Genomic DNA, 21,951 nt, shown 5'->3' on the forward strand with positions numbered 1-21,951 from the left:
GGTTTAGTGGTAAAATGAATTATTTTTTACAAAAGGGTCTAACAAAGTATCTTACCCGATACCTATTTAGCTAAACGGATACAGATTCGGGTATCCTGTACCAGAATCCGATTATATAATCGGGTTCAGGTAATGGATATCCTCGTGTTTAAATCCGAAACTTGATATGAATAATAAAATTGAATCTCAAATCCGTTTATTACCATCTAAATTTGTCCAATTAGAATTCGATCAAGGCGAATACTCAAAAATATTCGCCTGACTGTCATCCTAATAACGTTAGACAGAGCATAATGTTCACAAACATGATTCTCTTATTATTATTTTCATTAGGTACAATGCTCAAGTCTCATACCCCACTCGATATCCGTTTAACTAAACAGATACCAAATTCATATTCAGGTACTATATACCCCTATTTGTTTACATACTCGGATTCGGGTAACGGATATTCGTGTATTTAAATCTAAATCCAATCCAGACCTGACACAATAATAAAATTAAATTTCAACATGTTTCAAATTTGTTTATTACTAGCCTAAATTATCCATTAGGATTCAATCAGAGTGAGTATCTAGAAATATCAGTCCAACTGCATCTCTAACCACATTAGACTGAGCACATGTGTCCACATACGTGATTCTCTTATTATTATTGCCATTAGGTATTGCACAAATAAACCCCTCAAATATAGGCCAACATGCAAATATCACCCAATGTCCATTCTTGGCTATACCGACTCTTTAAGCTTTTTGAATTTCACCACCTAAGTCCTTTGACTAACTGAACGTTGGCCATTAGTAAGCTGAGTTCACTGTCTCACGATGCCTAACCTGCTGTTTTTCTCTCTTTTCTCTTCTTCTTTTCTCACAATTTTTTCTATTTCTATCACTAAAGTAAAATATTGATTTTCGGTTAAAGTAAGTGTGAAGAAAAATAAAAATAAAAATAAGTTATGCTAACACTTAATTTTACAAAAAATAAAAATGAAATAAAATAAAATTTTATAAAATAAACGAAATTAAAATTTTAACAGATAAGATTAAATTTTTAGTTCTATTCTATTTAGAAAAAATAAAAGACAAATAAAGTTTTTTGTAAAATAAGAAATAATTTTTAACTACAATCTCCTTTAACTCATCAATTTGATTGGTCGAGATTTAAAAAATTTTAGAAATTTATTATGATAGTTTATGATGAAATATCTCAATCTATTGACTAACGTGCTAGTTAGTCAAAGGGTTTAAGTTGTTACCATTATCATTTATTTTGGTCGTTTGAGCTTTGCATTGTTGGCAAAAGACAAACCATATAGTGAAAAACCAAAAAGCCACTGCCATCTCTTAAGAACACAACGGTTCATTTGCTAAGCTACAGTCACTTCAGCACATTAAGAAAAGATGGAGGCTGTTTATCTTTGTTCTTAACGGCGTGCATTTAACAACGTCGATTTGAAATCCTTAATCTCTTAGTGACAGCATTGGAAAATTAGGCAAGCAATGCACTAATCGTTCAAGCGCTCGTGGCCTAAAGTTTTGGTGACGGCCATTAGGCGTGTCTATCGCTCTATGAGCTATAGTGACGGACTTGAAAATTAACCAACCGGTCAAGAGGAGCAAACTCAAGCTCATTTTTTTTTTTTCACTTAATGGCATTCATCTATTTATCATGTGCATTATACCCGGGTTTAGTAACTATATTCTTTTCAATAGCCAATCAGTTGGCGCATATTCTCACCCTTTACTCCTTTCACATATGCCTGCCATGTCTTGATTTTGCACTAATGCATCTTTCTTATATATATATATATATATAGACATGCAATCCCAATAAGCTATATACCTTAAAATATGGTTTTCTCAAATTTAAAGTCATGCATACATTTAGTAAAAGAATTAATATTACACTTATAATTTATTTTTTAGTTTAGTGATAAGATAAATTCGTTATGGATCGCTTAGAGAATGGTTAGGCCTCATGAGTCTGTATGGCCAGTAATTGAGCTATTTGGACATGTTTGTTTTGCCCATTTCATTGCCAAAATGATAAATCAATATCGATAGGCTGGCCTAATTCAGGGGTTCCACGTAATGTAAGCTAAATATAGTCAAGCCTCCTTCAAAAAACAAACTACTTGACCAAGTGAATGACATGGTTCAGAAAAAAAAATAAATAAATAAAGTCGATGACCCAATATTTTGTGTGAATAGGATGAATCAGGGAGAAGGGTAATAGTCCAATTATCAGGTTTGGGAGTAAAGAAAACCTTTGTGCACGGTTGATAGATAATCCGCACATCAAATCATATCATTACAGCCACATTTTGAAATTTATCATTTTAGTAACATTAACATAATACACTTTGAAGTCTCTTTATTATTATTTGTCATCCAATCACAACCGAAACTTTAGTCAAAAACACAATCGACTAGTCCATTACGCAGCCAACCAGAAAATCAGATTCCATCTTGAAAGGAGAACCAATATAAATATATGGGATTTAAAACAGCAATCATGAAGAGCTTTTAGTGATCAAATCTATGTTGAAAAGATTATTGCACGAGGGAGGCTTTTAAGTTTTTTACTGTATATGCGTGTGTTGGTGCCACTACAAGAAGAATCATGAATTGCATGGCAAAAATATGTTCCTAACATCACACTCAAAGTTTTATATATTGAACATTAAAAATGTACATAAGTCTTACTTATTCTGCCTTTAATTCCCCCACAATTCCAACCAACATTCACTAAATTCTTTTATTTGCCTCTTAAGCTTTTTACCCTTAAACATGAACATGGACTGTCTCAGCATTGGTGGACGCCTATCAAACAATTAACAATGCCATATCTATTTTTATATACATACTTTCTTTGATGGTGGGTGAATAGTTTTACCCTTATGACGATATTCATACTCATACATTACATCATATATCATATACTCAAAAGAATTTATGATTTGAAAGGTTAATTTGATGCTTAGTCAAATAGAATAATGTGCATGTAACTTTTTCTTTCTGGAAAATAAATATAGGGTGCAATATTTCATTTATTTGATTGAATAAAAGTATTCAGTAAAAATTAATTTACCATTGAATTAAATAATATTTAACATTTGCAGCTTAGTAGCTTTTTATTACAAGAACAAACGGATGAATGGAATTATGTTGATATTTGTATAGTTGCATCCATTATAATTTAAACACATGCTTTGAGTTTACGGATAAAAGAAATTAAAAAATAACAATCAATCAATCAACATATAGCTTGTACCTCTTAATTTATAGAGTGGCAACAAAGTAATAGTTATTACATGAAATTAAATGATTTTACGAAAATTAACAACAGAGTAATAGTTATTTTAGTTATAATCATTCTAATTAATTTTCTTAAACAAGTGATAGTGGAGTTTGGGCCTTTGGGGCATCCTCTTGCTCTGCGTACTGCTGACGAGATACATGATGCAATGCATAAGTAAGCAATTAGGCTATTTGGACTCTTTTGGAAAAAAAGGAAATACATTATATACTTACCCGTCAATCTGTGGTTGGTCATTCCGGTTTCATAACCATCCCAATTATGGACCCCACAGTACTGAAGCCAAACTCAGTAGCTCACGGGAGCATATCAATTTTTTAGGTCCCAAGCTCCTTTCAGCGGGTCCCATGCCCCTGTCTCTATGCGAATCCTCCATTTCCATTATTTAGAATTAGATCATCAGGTACGTGCAACATACGCTCGGTACTGGGCCTTGACCTTTTTTCTACATCCCTTGTTGACTTTTATTAAATCATACGAAATGTAATTTTTTTACTAATTAAATTTATAAAATAAAAATGAGTCGAGTGATAGTATAACTCCCAAAAGATAATTTTATTGATAAAATAAATGTTATATTAGTTTATAAGCGTAGTTAAAATCTTAATTAATTAGTTAACAAGAAGATGAAATGGGAGAGAATGGGGAGTTGAATATTTTGCTTTCAATTAAAGGCATATATAAAACAAATGAATGGTATGGTAAAATATTCATTCAAAAGCTAAAGTAGGAAGTGACACGCACACATGCACAACACAAAGCGTGAGAAATGTGCATTATTTAAAAGTTGAATATATATATATTTTTATTATGGTTTTTCCTAAAGCAAAGGAAATTGCTTGTATATATATATAAAGGTGGGTGAGTGGGGCTTTGGCATTGCCATGGAGTATTTTGGTGGCAGTGATATAGCAACTAAGTAGTAGCTGGTTAAGTGATGGGTAGGCAACCTTGTTGTGACAAGCTTGGAGTGAAGAAAGGGCCTTGGACAGCTGAGGAAGACAAGAAATTAGTCAATTTTATTCTCACACACGGCCAATGTTGCTGGCGTGCTGTCCCCAAGCTCGCCGGACTCCGCCGCTGCGGCAAGAGCTGCCGTCTCCGCTGGACTAATTACCTCCGCCCTGACTTGAAGAGAGGTCTTCTTAATGAAGCTGAAGAGCAACTAGTAATCGATCTTCATGCTCGTCTAGGCAATAGGTAACGTGTGATTAATTAACTTTGATAATTACAGTGATTTCATTACCTTTATATGATTTTCTTTTGTTAACAACAGTGAATTACCCTTTATTCTCTGCCATAAAATCCTCTATATAGGCAATAGGTAGTTCTTGTGCTTTTCCTCAGTTTACAATGTTTGTTTGGTGTTCCTTCTCGACAGAAGGCAGAAATACTATAAAATAACACGTGGAATACATTTGATTTAAGTTGGCGTATATTTCATGTCAAATACTATAATATACTAGACGTTGGATCATAACTTTCATTTCATTGGTTTACTTGAAAACAAAGCCAAATTTCGAAGTCACTAAGGAGCATCATCTCTGTCATATAAAGGCCTTGCTTCAAAGGATATTCCCCAGCAGTTCTTTATGATGATGATGCAATAGAATATTATTCAACCTTTTCGTTCTTGGTAGTGGGTGCTAATGATTATTATATTGAAATTCTGATGATATTCCTTGGACGGAGCATATTAGTTATTAGCTTTCAAGCATATGATGATACAAAAGGAAGAGCAAGTGACGCAGTGGTGGCATTACACTTCACCTACCAAAGAAGAGCTGGGGATTAAATATATTGATAATTTTACATCCGTTTTTCATTTTTCCTGATAATGCTTTGGTTGTTGCTTGAATCAGGTGGTCCAAGATTGCTGCAAGATTGCCTGGAAGAACGGATAATGAGATCAAGAATCACTGGAATACCCACATCAAGAAAAAGCTCATTAAAATGGGAATCGATCCAGTTACACATGAGCCTCTCAATAAACAAGTCAATCCACAAGAACTTGTACCTTATGATCATCACAGTTCTAATAACTCTCATGACCATCGAGATCAAAAGCTACCAAAAACTAATAACTGTGACCATTCCTCCTCCAGTGACAACTCTAGTACCCCACCTGAAAACTGCTCCATAGACGAATGCAGGTCAACGAATCCTAACAGCGATGATGATCCTTTGATGAATTATATTTTATCGGAGACATTTCTTGAAGATTCAACGTGGAACTTTCCCATGACTAGAGAAGAATATTGTGAATTCGGAAAGTCTTCTTCGTCAGAAGGTAACTCTCCATGGCTTTTAGACCTCAAGAATATTGAAGACGATCACCACTTTGGATTTCTTGACTGTTTTAGTGAAATGGACTTGAAGATGCTAGACCTTTGATGACAAGCAATCGCAAGGGAGCTAGCATTATCGCAGGAATTCAGAAATTAGAAACTCCAGCTTCTTGAGTTTCAATTATCTTGTTTTCAATTTATTTTTGGAGTAATGCTATACACACCATCCAACAAAGTAAATATCGCCTCTATTTAGGTATCATATTTATTGGCATAAGTTCGTGCTTCATAGATGAGTATGAGCCAATACGAATAGTATTATAACATAAATATTTGGTGGGAAATTAAGATGGTTTAAAATTCTGATATGATACATAGCACTTCCAAACATTCAAATCTTGAAAAGAATAAGAGAAAAACAAAGTACAATGACTACAAGTGCCTCCAAATAATTTCAGTTGGCTAGTGTTTTTCTAGGAAAATGTTTAAGATTAAAGATGGTTGCTTAGGAGGGGGTTGGTGAGAAGGGATATTCCATGTAGCCCAAATTGTGAAGATACGTATCTCTTTTCTTATCCTCACAACCTTTTTCCAATTAGCCCAAGTCGTTTAAGATACTGAAGAAATAAAGACTATAGCTTTATCCTATGATTGGCTGTATAAATTACAGATTATGTTCCTGATCTTTAGTTAGCATGTATGAATATCACCCCACTCTGAATTAAAAGAGTTGTGTGGTTGAAGGCTTTGAACCAGAGAAATCTGTCCGTCCGTAATTATGCATAATCTCAAGAATCGGAAAGCTGATTTGACATTGTATATAAAGAATAATATTTTCTCTTTATCATAAAAGTGCAATTAATTCTATTTATACTTATATGTGTATCGGTGCAAGGCAATCATATAGTTAACTTTTAATGTCTTGAATATTTATGTACTGATATCTCAAAAGATACGAAGAATTATTGCCTAATACAAAACGCATATGCATATTCTAAAAGAAAAGCAACTTATTGTACATTGTAGAGCTATATCATTGCTGGGAAATTATTTAAGTTATCAGAATTTGTCCGAATCCAAAAGGTTCAGTGGAAGGTGGGCACCAAAAAAATGACACATCAACTTGTTCCATTTTTACCTTTTTGCTTGGACCCTTTTTTTCTCTTTTATACATAAGTTGTTATTTATACCTGCCCAGAATTTGTGAAGATAAAATTATACTAATTATGGATAGCTAAACAGAAATGAATGTGGACTACTCAAAAGTTCCTAATTATCGGTCATCATTTAACTTTTTTTTTTTTATAATGAATTTGGTGAAGTGAGAAACTTTGACATTCATTTCTAAAAAGTAGTTCTGGTGTGATCCTAAACAAGAAAAGAATTAACTAAAAATTTGAAGTGGAGTGATTATGTCATGATTTAATAATTACAGATTTTGATTTTAGGTTGCAAGATAGTACTTACTGAGCATGACCTTTCTGAATTGCCTCACTAGACAACCACTAGAATGCATTCCATTCATTACTTTAAAATATTTTCTATCTCTTATAATGGACACTTTATACAGGCGGCTGTCTGTTTAATAAAATGTTAATGATGGTAACGTAATCATAGTCTCCGCTGTGCCAAAAGCTGAGACGAAGTGGAATGCCAAATCACTTTAGGATTGGAATTCGATTGTGAAATCTTCAGAAACAAAGCAACAATAATTTGGCTTAGCTCCTGCAATAAATTTGTTTTAACAAAATAAATAAAACAAATAAAAGAAACTGTAAGGAATTGAATTCATGATCCATTTCAATGGTGCATAAAAGTTGTAGGAGATTGTGGCAGGAAATGACACAGTAGCAGTAGCATCAACCCGAGTGAGTATCAAATGATTATAGAAGCCCGTTAAGATAAAAGATATTGCAAAAATTGGTGTCGGAAATGCCATCTTTCTTATTCTTGCAACAAAAAGCAAAGAAAATGATAGGGATGATCAAAACATGTTGGCTCTGCATAGTTCCATAGTGGATACGGGGTGCTGTAAGGATTTTGCAAAAATTGGTACCAGAAACTGTCATTTTTCATGCAACAAAAAGCAGAGAAAAATGATAGAGAAAATCAAAACATGTTGGCTTTGTATAGTGGATACTGGGTGCTTCCCTAGGCATCTTTTAAGTTATTCTAATAACTATGGAATGTAGACGTTGCGACTATCCTAATTCTTTTGACAGATCAAATGAATTAGATTATGCAGTACATATAAGGTAAAACGTATATTTCTCAGAAGCTCTTCTTTTTTTTTTTGACTAATCAGAACCCAGAAAAATGTTGATGATGTAGAACTGCTAACAAACAAATTTCAAATCAGCCTTTCTTTTTGGTTGATGTAAAACATGGAATCACAGCTTAAAAGTTGAAAGTAGGATCCTTGTCCAAATATTACCCTCTAAAACCTGATTGAGGCTCAGGTTTTAGGTAAAACGAACTATGTTGCCAACACGAATGTTTATTTATAAACATAAAGACCCGTTATATAAAGCTGATTATAGAGAGCTCGATTTAAAAGAAAAAGGTGAAGAATATTAATTCCTGAGATCTATATATATACAAAAGCATGTGGCTAATACCACAAAAATGTCCATGACCCGTTAGCTATAGCAATGAGATTCTACATTTTACATTGCAGTTTAAATCTCTCACAACTAAGAAAATTTCACCCTCAAGATGGATATGCAGCAATTCCAACTACCACTGTCCTTTTGTTTAAAAAGACCAAGTGCTGTTTTAAGAAAGTCTATTCACGAAATTTTCAGAGTGAGAGGAGTTTTGTCCTTGTCAAAGAATCACAATTGAAATTGACTATGCACAGAGTGAAACTTCAGCTGGGAGCAAAATGACGAACAGGTATGTAAGAGGGGTTAATGAAGAGTTTTCAAGGAACAGATGGTTTGGAGGCATCTGCTGCTTCCTTGGCGCTTCTAATCACCAGATCATAATTCATTGAAGCCAGCTGAGACAAATTCTGGTAACACAGGAAGCAAGTTTTCAAATTGGAAGGCAACCAGGAACTCAATAAGAAGTTTCTTGCTAATAGAACTTATATGAATACCAATTCTATGGAGAGGGCAAATTCATTTTCCAAAATGAGTGTAAGTATTAACGATAATTTAAACAACCTAATATATTTATAACACAGGCTATGTCAACAACATAACACGATTTTATCACCATATAACATCTAAAAAGTTTATTAGTTAGTAGCTGCGAGAGGTCTCACCTTAAATGAGAAATTACTAAACGAATACTTCACAGCAAGTGCGGGAGCATTGAAGTCTGCCAAGCTGCCACATTCATCTCCCTGGAACAATAAATTTTTAACCACACAAAGTTGTTAGTCAAATCGTATTTAGATCAGCAACACCAATTCTGGTCCTATGCACAGTGGCTTCACTTTTTTTTTTTATCAGATCGTCAAAAAAAAAATCTACTTCTCTAACAATTAATACAAACTAAACCCAAATCCATCCACGTACTCCAATCTCTTGCCAATAGGCCAACAGACGGCTGATTTCTATTTCTACTGTTTGCAATTGATATGTTGTAGGGAATTTTACCCTCGTACTTGAGTCCAATCAAGCAAGTTCAGATATGAGATTGTTCGTGTTGAGATTGTAATTGCCAACTAATGAGACAAAGCATAGTGCAATCAATTGAAAGCCAAATGTGCACAGCGAACGACAGATGATTAAATAACCAGTATCTATCTACATACATCCTCATCGTGGGTATTGCTGAATGATCCAGTGCTGCATGTGTCAGTCAAGTCATCGAAGTCACTGCCTCCTTGAAGATGTTCACCCTCTCCCTCTGGATTCCATATATACCGGCTCATAAAATAACTTGTGTCATGAGCATCAGCTGCTGGTATGAACATAGCCTGCAGCCAATAAGAACACTTAACAAGCGCTCAAACATGACCGTAATTGTTTCTAAAATTCAAGAAAATTGTAATAAGACAACCTTTTGCCTGGCTAGTGTATCCCAGTTAATGTCCCCAAAGAAAGAATGTTGTTTCACCTGTGAAAAAAATTGACCTGCTTCATTTTCAAATCCTTCCTACCTGTAATTCCTTATCAATGATGTTAGCAATTTACCTCCTTGGATCCTGTTGCTCCTAGCCTTTGAAGTGGATTTTCAGTCAGCAATCTGCAAATGGAGTCATTTGAAGTCCGATTTAGCTACTTTCTGACATCAATCTAAAAACGATAATCCAAAGATCGTTACACCCTGTTTATAATTTGGAAGTTCTAGTAAATTCACATATCTTACTTGTCGATCAAATCACATGCTTCAAAGCTCATCTCCTCAGGTACCCTGGGCCAAGGTATATCTCTATTCATTATATTATCAAATATTTGCTGCATTATAAAGGAGCAATTAGTCTGGATGAAGCTGAATGGAAGTTTGAAATGATTTTAGGAAAAATTAACACTTCTCACTATTAGAAGTTCAACAGATTCTGAAGTAATAAAAAGAGCAAATAGTATAAGACATGTAAATCTTTGTTTCATATCCATTGATTTGCTCTACAGACATTTTAGCGGAGTGCATTCCATGGTGTTGTGTAATAGGTGAAGTCCAAGTTCGATATCAGTATCAAAGGCATTTACAAACGGTCATGATGCACTACGAAGTTAAGAAAGAAATTCTAATTTAGTACTTTAAAAGCAGTGCACAGTAGACAAGAGTACTATAACTGTATCACTTATTTCTCCTGCTATTCCAAAACATTAAGAAGTTGAGGCTGGAATCTGTAGATGGCCTACCTGTGGATTTTCTGCATTGAATGGTGGAATACCAACAAGCAGCTCAAAAAGAATAATACCCACAGACCACCAATCAGCAGTTGTGCCTACAAGGAGAAGATTTAACAATAAAAAACCAAAGAGCAATATTTGGTCTATCTAATTAACGAAGAAGATCACAAACCATGTCCCGTGCCAAGAAGTATCTCGGGTGCCAAATAATCAGGAGTTCCTACAACAGAATGCTTTTGACGCTGTTCTCTCTTTGATGAATTTTGACCTTTTTGTGCTCCGTCATCAAAGAAAACAGAACTATTAAATGAGGGACCAGATAAGTCATCCGTACTGTTGATAAGACCAACCTTCGAGAGCCCAAAGTCTGTCAACTGTAACAAAATAAATTAGAGATATTCGGAAACTATTACGCTATGTCATCAGAACAAGTTTGAAAGGAAAAATCACTTCAAGCAACATCCAAACATGTTTTCTCTCTCACAACCAGTTTATTGGCATCACTAGCAACTTGATAAGTTGAAAACTGCAGATATGTTTAAACTAGATTCCCAGAAATCCAATCTCACAAGGCCACACCGTACGAGATTAACACGAATGTTTGACTATCAAATGGCCTACAAAATTAATGAGCTACTTGTTTCTTGTATAAAAGAATTCTTTAATCTCGAACTGTTTTGGAACTCAACAATGTGGAGAGCACGAGGCATAGAAAGCCTATTCTTATACATCCCAGACATCAATTCTATTGATCTTTCATCTTTGTAAGACAAGACCTCGGTGAAAAGTTGAGAATTGCACATTTAAAGCACAAGAGTCAGAGAGCTATAAGAATAGGCAACAGGCCAAGTAGAAATTAAACATATTACGAAATACATAATAAAGTTGCAACTCTCTGTGTGCGCGTGAGTGTACACTATCAAGGAACCTCCTATTTGATTTGGATAAGATAGGATGAAGAACTAAAACTGAAAATTGCAAAATAGCAACCTTAAGGTGACCATCTTGACCAATCAATAAGTTGTCCGGCTTCAAGTCTCTATGAATGACACTTAGAGAATGCAAATACTCCAAAGCAAGAACCTGGGAAGGATAAAACCAGCTCTTTGTACCATTGATAAGAAAATTTTACTGACAGGAATACAGGGAAATCCGGGGAAAAGGAAGTACAAAGTAAGTCCTTACAACTTCGGCAATGTACACACGGGCCATGTCTTCATCCAAGCAGCCCAAGTTTCTCAACAATGAGTAAAGATCTCCACCATTTAGGTACTCCATGACCAGGTAAAGATTTTCCCTACATGTGAAGGAGTAGAAGAAACGGACCTGTGCAGCGTCAATCAGGTACATATTAGATAACATTTTACTATGCAGTAAACACACCCCCACCCTTAAAGTTTATGCATCGTGAAGTCTGCTCACCACAAAAGGATTGCGAACTGATATCAAGATGTTACGCTCTGCCAAGATACTTTCAACTGCATTTTTACGAATCATATCAGCCTTCTTTAGAACCTGTAGAAATATATAGAAATTAACAGCAAAAACAGAAAGAAAAGACGTCCACACTTCGGCAAGCATAAACGAGTCTATTAAAATACATACGCACTTACGTGTGGGCTTACATGCTGATGATGACAATCATGAAAGCAATTAAACTCAATATGTTCAACATTTAATTCAATCATGATGGGAGGAAGATTTCAGTAGGGAAAAGAGAATATCAAAGGCAATAGTAATGAAACAAAAACAAAAGAAACTACGTCTATTCTATTATACAATGGGCACGCTGAATTTATATAAGACAAGTTGTTCTCTTTCCAACTTGGTTGCTGCACTGCCGATGTAACACCCGAAAGAATGGAATTAGGTAGTTGTTTGAGGCACTTAAAAAAATGAACTTGTTTTCCTTCTTATGACATTTGTAGCATTAATTAATTGTTAATCTGAATGAGAAAACCTGGGAATCTATTAACTGCAGATAGAAACGTCCTCGACCACATATATACATACAAACATGTGCATGTGGTACACCGATCATGTCTACCAACTTACGTCAAATAGTAAAATGTATAAAAGCACGTCATATTAATTCAGGCCTTTCTCACCGCCATTTATAGGTGGCTAGATTCTGACCTTTATAGCAAACAAATCACCAGTAGCTCTTTTTTTGGCAAGGAAAACCCTTCCAAAAGCCCCTCTGCTGATTGGTTTTATTATTTCAAAATCTTCTATAGAAGTTCTGTCCTTGGATGGATTGATAGGACTTGCACGCCAACTGCGAACAGCATCATCTTCCAAAGAACTCTCTTCATCAGCCATATGATTCGATAAGTCCAGTTTTTCATCATCTATCTGTGCACAAAGATGCACATATTTCTCCCTATAGATTGCAAACAGATGAAACCGACAAAAGATAATAGTATATTAGCAGAAACATGATTAATCAAACTAAGGTCACAATTTGTTTAGATTATTATTAATGATTCTATTTCTAAAATTGGTGTAACGAGTTTTCCACCTGAGATTAATTAGGGTTTCTCATTGAGCAAAACACCATGCCAATCATAGGAAACTACTTACTGTAATAATTTTTCTATGCGTCTTCCAAAAGTCTCTACAACGAGCGCATCGACCTTCCTATCCTGAATGGCATATTTTAGGTCTTCCAGGCGGTCAAGCATACACTCCAAAGCACTATAGTCGCATTCGTTTATACTTGCAACAGAACGGGCAATTTCCAGTAGCTTACTTATCTGACATCAAATGGTACCGTAAGAAACTGAAAACAATGGCCAACATGAAGTAGTAACAAAACAATCAAATAATTAGACTAGGGAAGTCCTCCACCTGCTCAATTTCAAAACTTACATTGAAGATTCCGGTAATACCAATGATGCAGGTTAACAGAAAGTTATGACTCAATCATGGACTAATAGTAACAAAGGCGTGTTTAACTGCAATTTGCAAATTACTTTGGCCGACTTCAGCTTATGACACAACTATATACCTGCTGATGATTCTCAAGTTCCATTATTGTCCTTCTTCCTGTCAATAGCAATTCTATCTGGCTGGTCCGTGGTGTTAATAATGGTGATCGTGGTGTCAAGCTTCCTGCTGATGAAGTTTTTGCGTCTGCTTCAGGTGACAATACAGAATGTCCTTCACATAAATTTTCTGGGGAAACATTTATATCTTCGATAAGAAAAGCATTATCAGCATCAGGCATGAGATCTAGCATGTCTTCAGAACAATGTCGAGAGAAACTGTTCCGTTTTGGTGATAATTCATCTAATTCCTCATGTACACGTGCCATTCTTTCAACCTCAAGACTTTGTCTTGGAGTATCACAGCCTGGTGTACTTTTAGGTGTCATTGATTCCAATATCTTATCAAGAGTATCTACAACTCTTTCAAGTCGTTCATTTAAAGTTAAGCCTTTCAAGTCACATCTATCAACAATGGTGCATATCAGAGAGTGCTCCTCTACATGTACTATTGGTATTTCAACCTCGCATATCCGACATATCATTGAATTGCCATATGCAACATTATGGTGTTCACCCCAGAGTCCCCAAGGAACTCTTCTCGTTTCTGACGAAGCAGGATGCTCTGGTGTTGCAATTATTTCAGAGTTATCATCTCCAACAATCCTTGTATCATCTTTATTATGTGGAGATTCTGATTTATCCTTGGTAGGTGTATCAACAGCATCATTGCACTTCCGGTTTTTCTCAGCAGCGGATGGAAGTTTTTTCCAGGACGACATCTTATAGCTGCTTGTAGTTGAATCAACACTTTTGGCAGTGCTAACCTCCACAGTATGATCTACATGTTCTTGTTGAATAACCAGACTATCTTGTTCTTGATCATAAGAGAGCTTCTTTCTCTGTTTCTCACTTGTCGTCACATTCCCAGCCACCAATGGACCACTAAAATCCTGGGTTGCTACTTCCAAAATTTGTTCAGGATAAACCCCAAGATCACTAAGTTGATGAAGACCGAGAATGTGATAATCTTCAAAACCACTCTCCTTTTGGAACTGCACGAGCCTAGTACATCGAGTAAGGATAAAAAGAAGGCGTGTGTGCGCTTGTTTTATTATCCCAATTGGTAGTTCTTGACGCTTATCGTCTAGAGTCTGAACAATGGCCTCAGATTTAACCCAGAATTCGTTAGGTGACATTTTCGAGCATTGTCTAGCTATAACCAACAAATCCTCCAAACTTTCGCGCCATTCAGGATGAGAATCACAAGTCTTTTCAAGTATGCCCACCAAATCTCCAGCAAATATACCTAAATCAGAATCAACTTCTTCCTTTAACTTGTCAAATTTTGCCCTAATTGCCACCATGACTTCCTAAAACAAAAAACAAAAGAAAAGAAAAATTCCAATACACTTTATAATTGAATAACCGTAAGACATCAACAGATACAAATACAAGGTGCATTACCTCTATATGACCAAAAGCCCTTGATTTCCAAACAGGAAAAGGTTTAACTCCTTTAGAATTGAGCTCATGAGAGAAGCTCTTAACATCCGGAGCTTTCTTTTTTCGACCACTCGTAACACGCAGTATTGCTTGAAACCTTGGAGACTGCAATTCCCTGGCAAAAGCTGCATGATGACTCTACAAGAAGACTCCAAATACTACATATTATCAAACATACAGACATGAAGAAAGTTTCCAAACAAATCCTATATCATTATCATAACTATTACCTCCACCGCAGGATTTAGTGGTAACGGTCCTGATGGATACTTTGATGATTTTGATTGACACCAGGCAATTCTTTTCCCTGTAGAATTAAAATCTCAGAATTTAAGACCTTCACATAACTTAAATTTTCTTTTAGAAGAAAGAAAGAAAAATCAAACTATAAGAATCAATACCTGGTTCCGTAGAGGACACACTATGAAGAGGAAGGGCACATTTCAGCTTCATATCGACGCTGCTGCCACCTTTATCTTCCTTAATCAAACCGTTCTTCTTGTCGTTATTATTGCCGAGATTTGAAAGTTTGCCCGCATTTGATGAAAACCTAAGAGGAGAAAGCGAAGGAGTGGATTGTGTTCTGATATGGTTCAATCCGAGAGAGGATGCCATAATAATCGGCGTATTCTTTTCTTCCTTTGCCGACTTATTGGAAAGCTGATTATCATCATCATTCTCATTTTCGTTACTAGCATCATCATCAAAAGGTGATGATGAGACGGTTCCATCATTTAAATGCGTTTTTGTACGTCGAATCGGAATTGGAGGAATCTTTCTAAGCTTGAATCTTGTTGGCGTTGATGCAGACGAGGGCGACGTCGTTTCTGCTGTTGACGATGGACATTCGTTGTTGCTCGACATTGCCGTTATTTATCGAATTTTCTTCATTGAAATTTGTGATTAATAATGTTTTGTTTTTTTTTTTTTTCTTTATGATTTTGTGAGTGTCCTACTGGTAAATCCTGAGAGATGAGAAATTTGTTAGAGAGAGAAAAAAAAAATGAAGGAAAGAGAGAGGAAGAGGCTTTCGCGGGAAATGGAGCGTTTGAGGGTGACACGATGGATTTTTTTAGTTTTCTGTTTAAACTACGTGCTTGCCGCGAAGTCTTTTATATTATTATCTTTTAAGAGGTAAAGATTCCGTTACTGCTCGGTGACTCACTGTCATTCACTATTAAATGAAAATATTTAAAATTTCTTTAAAAAGAAAAACAAAAATCATTTTAGAGAGCAATCTGCAAGGACTGTGGATAACCAAAACGGTGCACTATCGGCGGCAGAGGGCAGAAGCCCAATCACAACCACCATGTCCACTTTACTCCGCAGAGCTGCCTGGAAACTCCGTAGTCTTCATTCAGATCTTTCTGAGACCCGAAATTTTAGCACCACAGGTCTCTATGGTTTTGACCACTTAAAAACTCCCAAAGGATTTCGGCAATTCGTCGATGAAGCTATCCAGAGGTAGAAAGCTAAAGTGTCATTAACCAAGATAAATTTCGTTGCAAAATGTTAAGGTTTTTATACATTTTTAGTTTTTGTTTTAATTGCTGTCATTTAATGTGTTTTGAGTTAAAATATGTGTTTCTTAGGTCAGGAGAACTTGTCAATAACATTTCCGTGACTCTTTCGTCGGCTGAAATTATTCGAGCCATGGACGAGATTTCAAACACTGTAGGTTATGGATTTAGTATTTTATGTTATTGATTTAAGTTTATATTTATTAATGGTTGATCTTTGGTTTTATAGGTCTGTTGTGTTGTTGACTCTGCTGAACTTTGTAGAAATACTCATCCAGACAGGTATTCTATAAAGTTTTAACATTCAGGCTTATCAATAATTTGGGTGGCATTATTTAATTTCCTTTTTTCTATTTCTTGTGGTGTTTATCAGGGAATTTGTTGAAGAGGCTAACAAGGCATCAATGAGGATAAATGAATATCTACATGTGAGGTGACAGTGGCCTATTTTAGTTTAATGTCTTGAACACTTTCTAATGTAATTGAATCTATTTTTGTCTGCTCTAGATTAATTAATTTCATTAGATATTTCAAGCAACCACTTTGTTTTCCTGCGCTTCTTTGTTGGCATTCAGTATCTTAATACAAATCATACATTATATGATGCGGTAAAAAGAGCTGAGCAAGATGGACATTTGCTTACAAAGGAGGCTCAAAAGGCTGCCCACCACCTGCGTATTGATTTTGAAAAGGGTGGAATTCATCTTTCATCTGGTACACGTCCTGTTGTGGTCAGGCTTACATTCTACCACAAATTAATTGTCCAGTTATGGCAGATTTTAGTACAAATTTCTGTATACAGAAGATAAACGAACTATTTTTACTTTTCAGAGAAATTAGATAGAGTGAATCAGCTAAACATGGATATTTTTCAGCTCTCTAGGGAGTAAGTACAGCATTGTTTCTGTGGATGCTCAATTTGCTCTTGTCATGTGATGACCCGTCCTGAATTAAATTTCTGTACCAACTGATCAGGTTCAGTGAAAACATAAGTATTGATCCCGGTCATGTTGATATATATCCAGCATCCCGGATTCCCAAACACATACACCATCTTCTTACTCCTATTCATCGCTTTACATCTGGAGCTTCAGGAGGATCTCGAGGGCCATGGAATAACACGAAAGAAAAAGGATTTCAGATAACAACAGATCCACGCACTCTAGTGTCTGTTCTACAATGGGCATCAGATGATGAGGTATCTTTCACTTTGCTGATTGTAAATATTGTTATCCTTACCTCTTCTGATATTAGAATTGAGTTTCCTACTGGTGGGCTTTAGCTGCTAGAATTCTGTGAGTTCATTTGTTGTTCTTGATAAATTTTAGTCATAATTTTGAATTAAATTACTCAAGCACACTGTTAGACTTAGAACATTCAACATAGGGGAAATCTTAGATTTCTTGACTTGCTTACATTGCACTCTATCTATGTTACATAGACTAAATAATCTTATTTCTGTGTGTCAGGTGAGAAAGATAGCATATATCAAAGGGAACTCTGTTCCACATGCAAACATCAAAGTCCTTGATAAGCTTATTGCTGCTCGTCATGAGCTTGCTCAGGTTTTTTTTCTTTTTCCTTTCTGTGTCTAATTTCTTTTAATCGTAGTTGATAAATGATATTTTTTACCAATTTATCAACTGAGATTCCACATTTTATACAATAGTCTATATGCTTTTCTTGTATTTTGTTCTTTGGGAAATGCAGATAATGGGGTATAAATCTTATGCCGAATTCATGGTGAAACCAAATTTGGCCTCGTCCCCTAAAGTTGTAACATCCTTTCTCAATGAGATGAGCCAATTGGTCAGGCCAAAAGCTGATAAGGTATTTTTGTCTCTATGGATACATGCTGTGCACAAAATATTGATATTTTCTCAGTATGGACTATGTTACAATTTTTTCTCTTCTTGATTTGTGTGTAGGAATTTGAGGCAATTAGAAACTTTAAGAAACAAAAATGTGGTAAAAAATGTATTGATTTAGAGCCATGGGATGAAGCACACTATACAGGGATGATGAAGTCTTCTGCTCAGAATTTGGACTCTTCGGTAGGTTATGGAATTTTTGCTTGTTTTTCATTTCATTTTCTTTTATGGGTTGCTTCCTTCTTGTTCCTTTTGGATATAAATTTGACCTCTTAAAGTTATGTCCTTTCACTTCTATATTTTGGAGAAAGATTTGTATTCTAAGATCTTAACTTATTGTTTCAATTGCAAGCATTTATCCTCTCTCAATTTCCTCCCTCTTTTAATGCAGATAGTAGCATCATATTTCCCTTTGGCACAGTGCATTGAAGGTTTGAAAGTACTGGTGAATTCGTTATTTGGTGCAACATTTCATAACGTTCCAATGGCGCCTGGAGAATCATGGCACCCAGACGTGCTCAAAATGGCATTTCATCATCCTGAAGAGGTATATACATGGATGACTGGAGCTGGGAGCCCTTGATAGTGTCTATTGTTATAACATAACTCTTAACAATGTTTTAGGTATTTAGATAATTCACTAGTGCCTACTATTTCCATTAATTGCAGTTTTCAGTTATGCACACGCCCATGGCTGTTTTGGCATTGTTTGATCACATTGAGGCCTTATGCTTTTGTTTCAGGGTGATTTGGGGTATCTATACCTTGATCTATATTCCAGGAAGGGCAAATATCCAGGTTGTGCTAACTTTGCAATTAAAGGAGGCTGCCGCTTTTCTGAAACAGATTACCAGCTTCCTGTATGTTGATAGATTTTATGTGCCACTAATGGATACTTGGTTGCATGTAATTTAATCCAAATGTCTAGTTAATGTAGTATTTTGTAGTCACTTCCTCTATTAATTGTACTTTGGCAGTCAATCTAATTTAGTTGGAAACTACTACATAGACTGATAGAGACCGTGATTGGTTTGTTAAGGGATGGAACATAAAATTGACTATCATCATGGCACCCAAAATATTGTGCTATTCTTTTTGTTCATCTAAGTGGCGAGGGAATGTTAACTTGACAATCTGGCTTCTTATGTGAGAAATGCATTGGGTAAAGGTCATATCACGCAATGCTAGCCGAACAAATCTCTGACTTAGCTCTTTAGTGGTATAACCTGGATATGATCTCGCCATTTGGTCTTCTTTTTTCTTAAAAGAAGTTTATACTCTCAGTTTTATGTTTAATGCCTTGTGTTACAAGTTTATTACACCTAATAAGAGCCATCTACAGGCATACATTTGTTATGAGAAATATCTTATTCTCTATAAAGAATACAAACTCACTGTATTTTTTTAAAAGAAATTTAAATTCTTCCTGACTTAGGCACTTATGTGGTACACTGCAGGTTGTGGCCCTTGTTTGTAATTTTTCAGGATCACGTAGTTCATCTAATGTGAGGCTCAACCATTGGGAAGTGGAAACCCTATTTCATGAGTTTGGACATGCTCTTCATTCCTTATTCTCAAGAACGGTATAATAGTGGTCATACCTTGCTACAAAATGAAGAACATGCGGTCCTTTCTTTTTTATTCACAACCTCTCATGAACATTCTTGTAGGATTATCAACATTTTTCAGGTACTAGGGTGGTTCTTGACTTCGCTGAGATGCCTTCCAACCTCTTTGAGTAAGTAACAAATAGTAAATTTCTATATTGGCATCCTCCCTTTTTCTGTAATAAAATATGTTCATTGCTTATGGAGATAGTTGTCCATTACTTGTATAGATATACACGAAATATTTTTAGAGAAGGTTGAATTGTCCCCTATCATCCACAAATATCTTAAAGCCATTCTGAAATAGTAGAAGTCCTCATCAAAATATTGTTCCAAGTATTAAAGTGTCCAATTGCTGTCTTCAATTTGTTGTAGTCTGGTGAATTTCAACTTATACAATTTAGTGTTTGGCTAAATATATTTAACCATTTATATCACCCCTGAAAATAATTGTACGCTATTAGTGATAGTTGATGTAATGTTCATCTCTGTGCATCCATAGGTATTACGCTTGGGATTACAGAGTGTTGAGAACATTTGCTAAGCACTATTCAACTGGTGAAATAATACCTGAGAAGTTGGTGAAGGCAATGCAAGGTGCTAGAGATATGTTTTCAGCAACTGAATTGCAACGCCAGGTTTATTATTATTTTTCTTTTTGGGACTTAGAATGAATTAGCTACTGATGCCTTTAAGCACTTCTCATGTTTGAGACAAGGAAAGAAGTTGGTCAATTTTTGTTTACTTGTCAATTCATTAGGTTTTCTATGCATTGGTTGACCAAACACTTTTTGGAGAACAACCAGCCTCATCTAGGGATACAAGTTCTATTGTTGCAGATCTTAAGAGGCAGCATACCAGTTGGAAGCATGTCGAGGGTACACACTGGCAGATCAGGTTCAGTCATCTTGTAAACTATGGTGCAGGTATGTCTGGATTCATGGATCATAAGGTCTTCTGTTTGCTGATAAGATAGCTATGGTTTTTCAGCATGTGCTTTTTGTCTATATGTGATATCCGAGCACCAAAGCAATTAAAAGCTCTAAATTAGTTTACAAAATAATTATCCTTGCTGTAGCTCAAGTGGTACTATGATGGCAATGCGGCTATTCTTTCTTATACTCCATTTCCTTAAAGAAAAAATGAAAAATAATATTTCTAAAGTGCTAGTAGCCAAAGATAGTGAAAGGGTTCATATATTTCTTATGAGATGATTTTCGTGTGCTTTGTAGGTTACTATAGCTACTTGTATGCTAGATGTTTTGCAGCAACCATCTGGCAAAAGTTATGCCAGGAAGATCCACTTTCATTAACCACTGGAACTGCTCTCAGAACAAAGTTATTGCAACATGGCGGAGCCAAAGAACCAGCGGAAATGTTGAATGATTTAGCAGGAGAAGGGATTGTGAGGTATTGCAATGGCGGGATAGTTCCTGACATGACGAGCTTCTTGGATGAGTTAGATCTGGTGGAAGATCAGCATCTGCAAATCCAAATGCGGTCAACTGCAAGATAGAAATGGATCAATTCCAGCCAAAAGTGGGAATGAGAAGGAGAACCATGAGAATAGAAGATGGGAAGTTTATAGCTGGAAATGTGATGGAGCTAATTGTTAGAACAATGGTCGGATCATTTTACTGTTTTAGGCAAACGGACTCTAACAGGCTTCCTTCACTTAAGGACCTACACGGCCAATGTGGGCACGGCATGGGCACCTTAGGAACCATCCGAACACGGGAGTTGGACATTTTTCACATGAGCTTGTTACTTGTAAAGATTGGCGGAGAAGTGCGACCTACTACACCTGCTTTTCATCAACCAATACTCACATTTGCAGGCACACATTTGCTTTGATCTCACATAACCTTTAAAATTCACGGGATACTTCTTTTCTGAATGCCGTTTGTATCAGTTGTCCTAACGAAACGAGATAGATATTGAGATCAGAATTCTTTGGTTCTGTTGTTACAGTTGTCATTAATAGAATTGATGAATCTAAAATCTTAAAATTCTTGAAATGAATTCTTATCTGATCTAAAGGATCGA

General features: G+C 35.7%; 3 protein-coding genes across 5 annotated transcripts; 2 read left to right on the forward strand and 1 right to left on the reverse strand.

Moving 5' to 3' along the window:
• The first annotated feature begins 4,162 nt into the window (after window positions 1–4,162).
• On the forward strand, window positions 4,163–6,450 carry LOC8266050 (MYB-like transcription factor ODO1). The gene is made up of 2 exons (XM_015725572.3): window positions 4,163–4,518; window positions 5,181–6,450. Exons 1-2 carry the CDS (start codon window positions 4,256–4,258, stop codon window positions 5,710–5,712), a joined length of 795 nt encoding a protein of 264 aa, XP_015581058.1. The 5' UTR covers window positions 4,163–4,255; the 3' UTR covers window positions 5,713–6,450.
• A 1,720-nt stretch (window positions 6,451–8,170) lies between these two features.
• LOC8266049 (probable serine/threonine protein kinase IRE) lies at window positions 8,171–15,974 on the reverse strand. Its single transcript, XM_002510882.4, has 17 exons — window positions 15,309–15,974; window positions 15,138–15,214; window positions 14,869–15,045; window positions 13,425–14,774; window positions 12,998–13,170; window positions 12,551–12,797; window positions 11,837–11,929; window positions 11,600–11,740; window positions 11,405–11,497; window positions 10,587–10,788; window positions 10,424–10,509; window positions 9,927–10,015; window positions 9,752–9,803; window positions 9,618–9,674; window positions 9,370–9,534; window positions 8,875–8,955; window positions 8,171–8,619 (listed from the first exon to the last, which is right to left on the reverse strand). Exons 1-17 carry the CDS (start codon window positions 15,769–15,771, stop codon window positions 8,530–8,532), a joined length of 3,636 nt encoding a protein of 1,211 aa, XP_002510928.1. The 5' UTR covers window positions 15,772–15,974; the 3' UTR covers window positions 8,171–8,529.
• Window positions 15,975–16,216: 242 nt separating this feature from the next.
• LOC8266048 (mitochondrial intermediate peptidase, mitochondrial) lies at window positions 16,217–21,923 on the forward strand. Of its 3 annotated transcripts, none has more exons than XM_002510881.4 (17): window positions 16,217–16,371; window positions 16,500–16,581; window positions 16,657–16,709; window positions 16,801–16,855; window positions 17,003–17,141; window positions 17,259–17,313; window positions 17,403–17,625; window positions 17,897–17,992; window positions 18,138–18,257; window positions 18,356–18,481; window positions 18,690–18,845; window positions 19,042–19,158; window positions 19,756–19,881; window positions 19,969–20,036; window positions 20,408–20,543; window positions 20,666–20,831; window positions 21,138–21,923. In XM_002510881.4, the coding sequence occupies exons 1-17, from the start codon at window positions 16,217–16,219 to the stop codon at window positions 21,419–21,421; spliced, it is 2,157 nt and encodes a 718-aa protein (XP_002510927.1). In that variant the 3' UTR covers window positions 21,422–21,923. The 3 variants fall into 3 exon arrangements, with proteins under 3 accessions (XP_002510927.1, XP_015580816.1, XP_015580829.1); XM_015725330.3 differs by having other exon boundaries at window positions 21,163–21,365; XM_015725343.2 differs by lacking the exon at window positions 21,138–21,923 and having other exon boundaries at window positions 20,745–20,831.
• The last annotated feature ends 28 nt before the right edge of the window (window positions 21,924–21,951 follow it).

This window comes from Ricinus communis, chromosome 4, assembly GCF_019578655.1.
Source record: "Ricinus communis isolate WT05 ecotype wild-type chromosome 4, ASM1957865v1, whole genome shotgun sequence".
Taxonomy (NCBI): domain Eukaryota; kingdom Viridiplantae; phylum Streptophyta; class Magnoliopsida; order Malpighiales; family Euphorbiaceae; genus Ricinus; species Ricinus communis.

What these genes read in the sequence shown, in the direction of transcription:
- LOC8266048 (XM_002510881.4), top strand. Translation starts at nt 16,217, where the DNA reads ATGTCCACTTTACTCCGCAGAGCTGCCTGGAAACTCCGTAGTCTTCAT. An exon ending in GGATAAATGAATATCTACAT is followed by an intron (nt 16,856 to 17,002) that starts GTGAGGTGACAG and finishes GTTGGCATTCAG; the next exon opens with TATCTTAATACAAATCATAC. An exon ending in ATTCCTTATTCTCAAGAACG is followed by an intron (nt 19,882 to 19,968) that starts GTATAATAGTGG and finishes ACATTCTTGTAG; the next exon opens with GATTATCAACATTTTTCAGG.
- LOC8266049 (XM_002510882.4), bottom strand. Translation starts at nt 15,771, where the DNA reads ATGTCGAGCAACAACGAATGTCCATCGTCAACAGCAGAAACGACGTCG. An exon ending in ACTTCTTGGCACGGGACATG is followed by an intron (nt 10,510 to 10,586) that starts GTTTGTGATCTT and finishes TTCTCCTTGTAG; the next exon opens with GCACAACTGCTGATTGGTGG. An exon ending in GCAATACCCACGATGAGGAT is followed by an intron (nt 8,956 to 9,369) that starts GTATGTAGATAG and finishes TTATTGTTCCAG; the next exon opens with GGAGATGAATGTGGCAGCTT.
- LOC8266050 (XM_015725572.3), top strand. Translation starts at nt 4,256, where the DNA reads ATGGGTAGGCAACCTTGTTGTGACAAGCTTGGAGTGAAGAAAGGGCCT. An exon ending in CATGCTCGTCTAGGCAATAG is followed by an intron (nt 4,519 to 5,180) that starts GTAACGTGTGAT and finishes TGCTTGAATCAG; the next exon opens with GTGGTCCAAGATTGCTGCAA.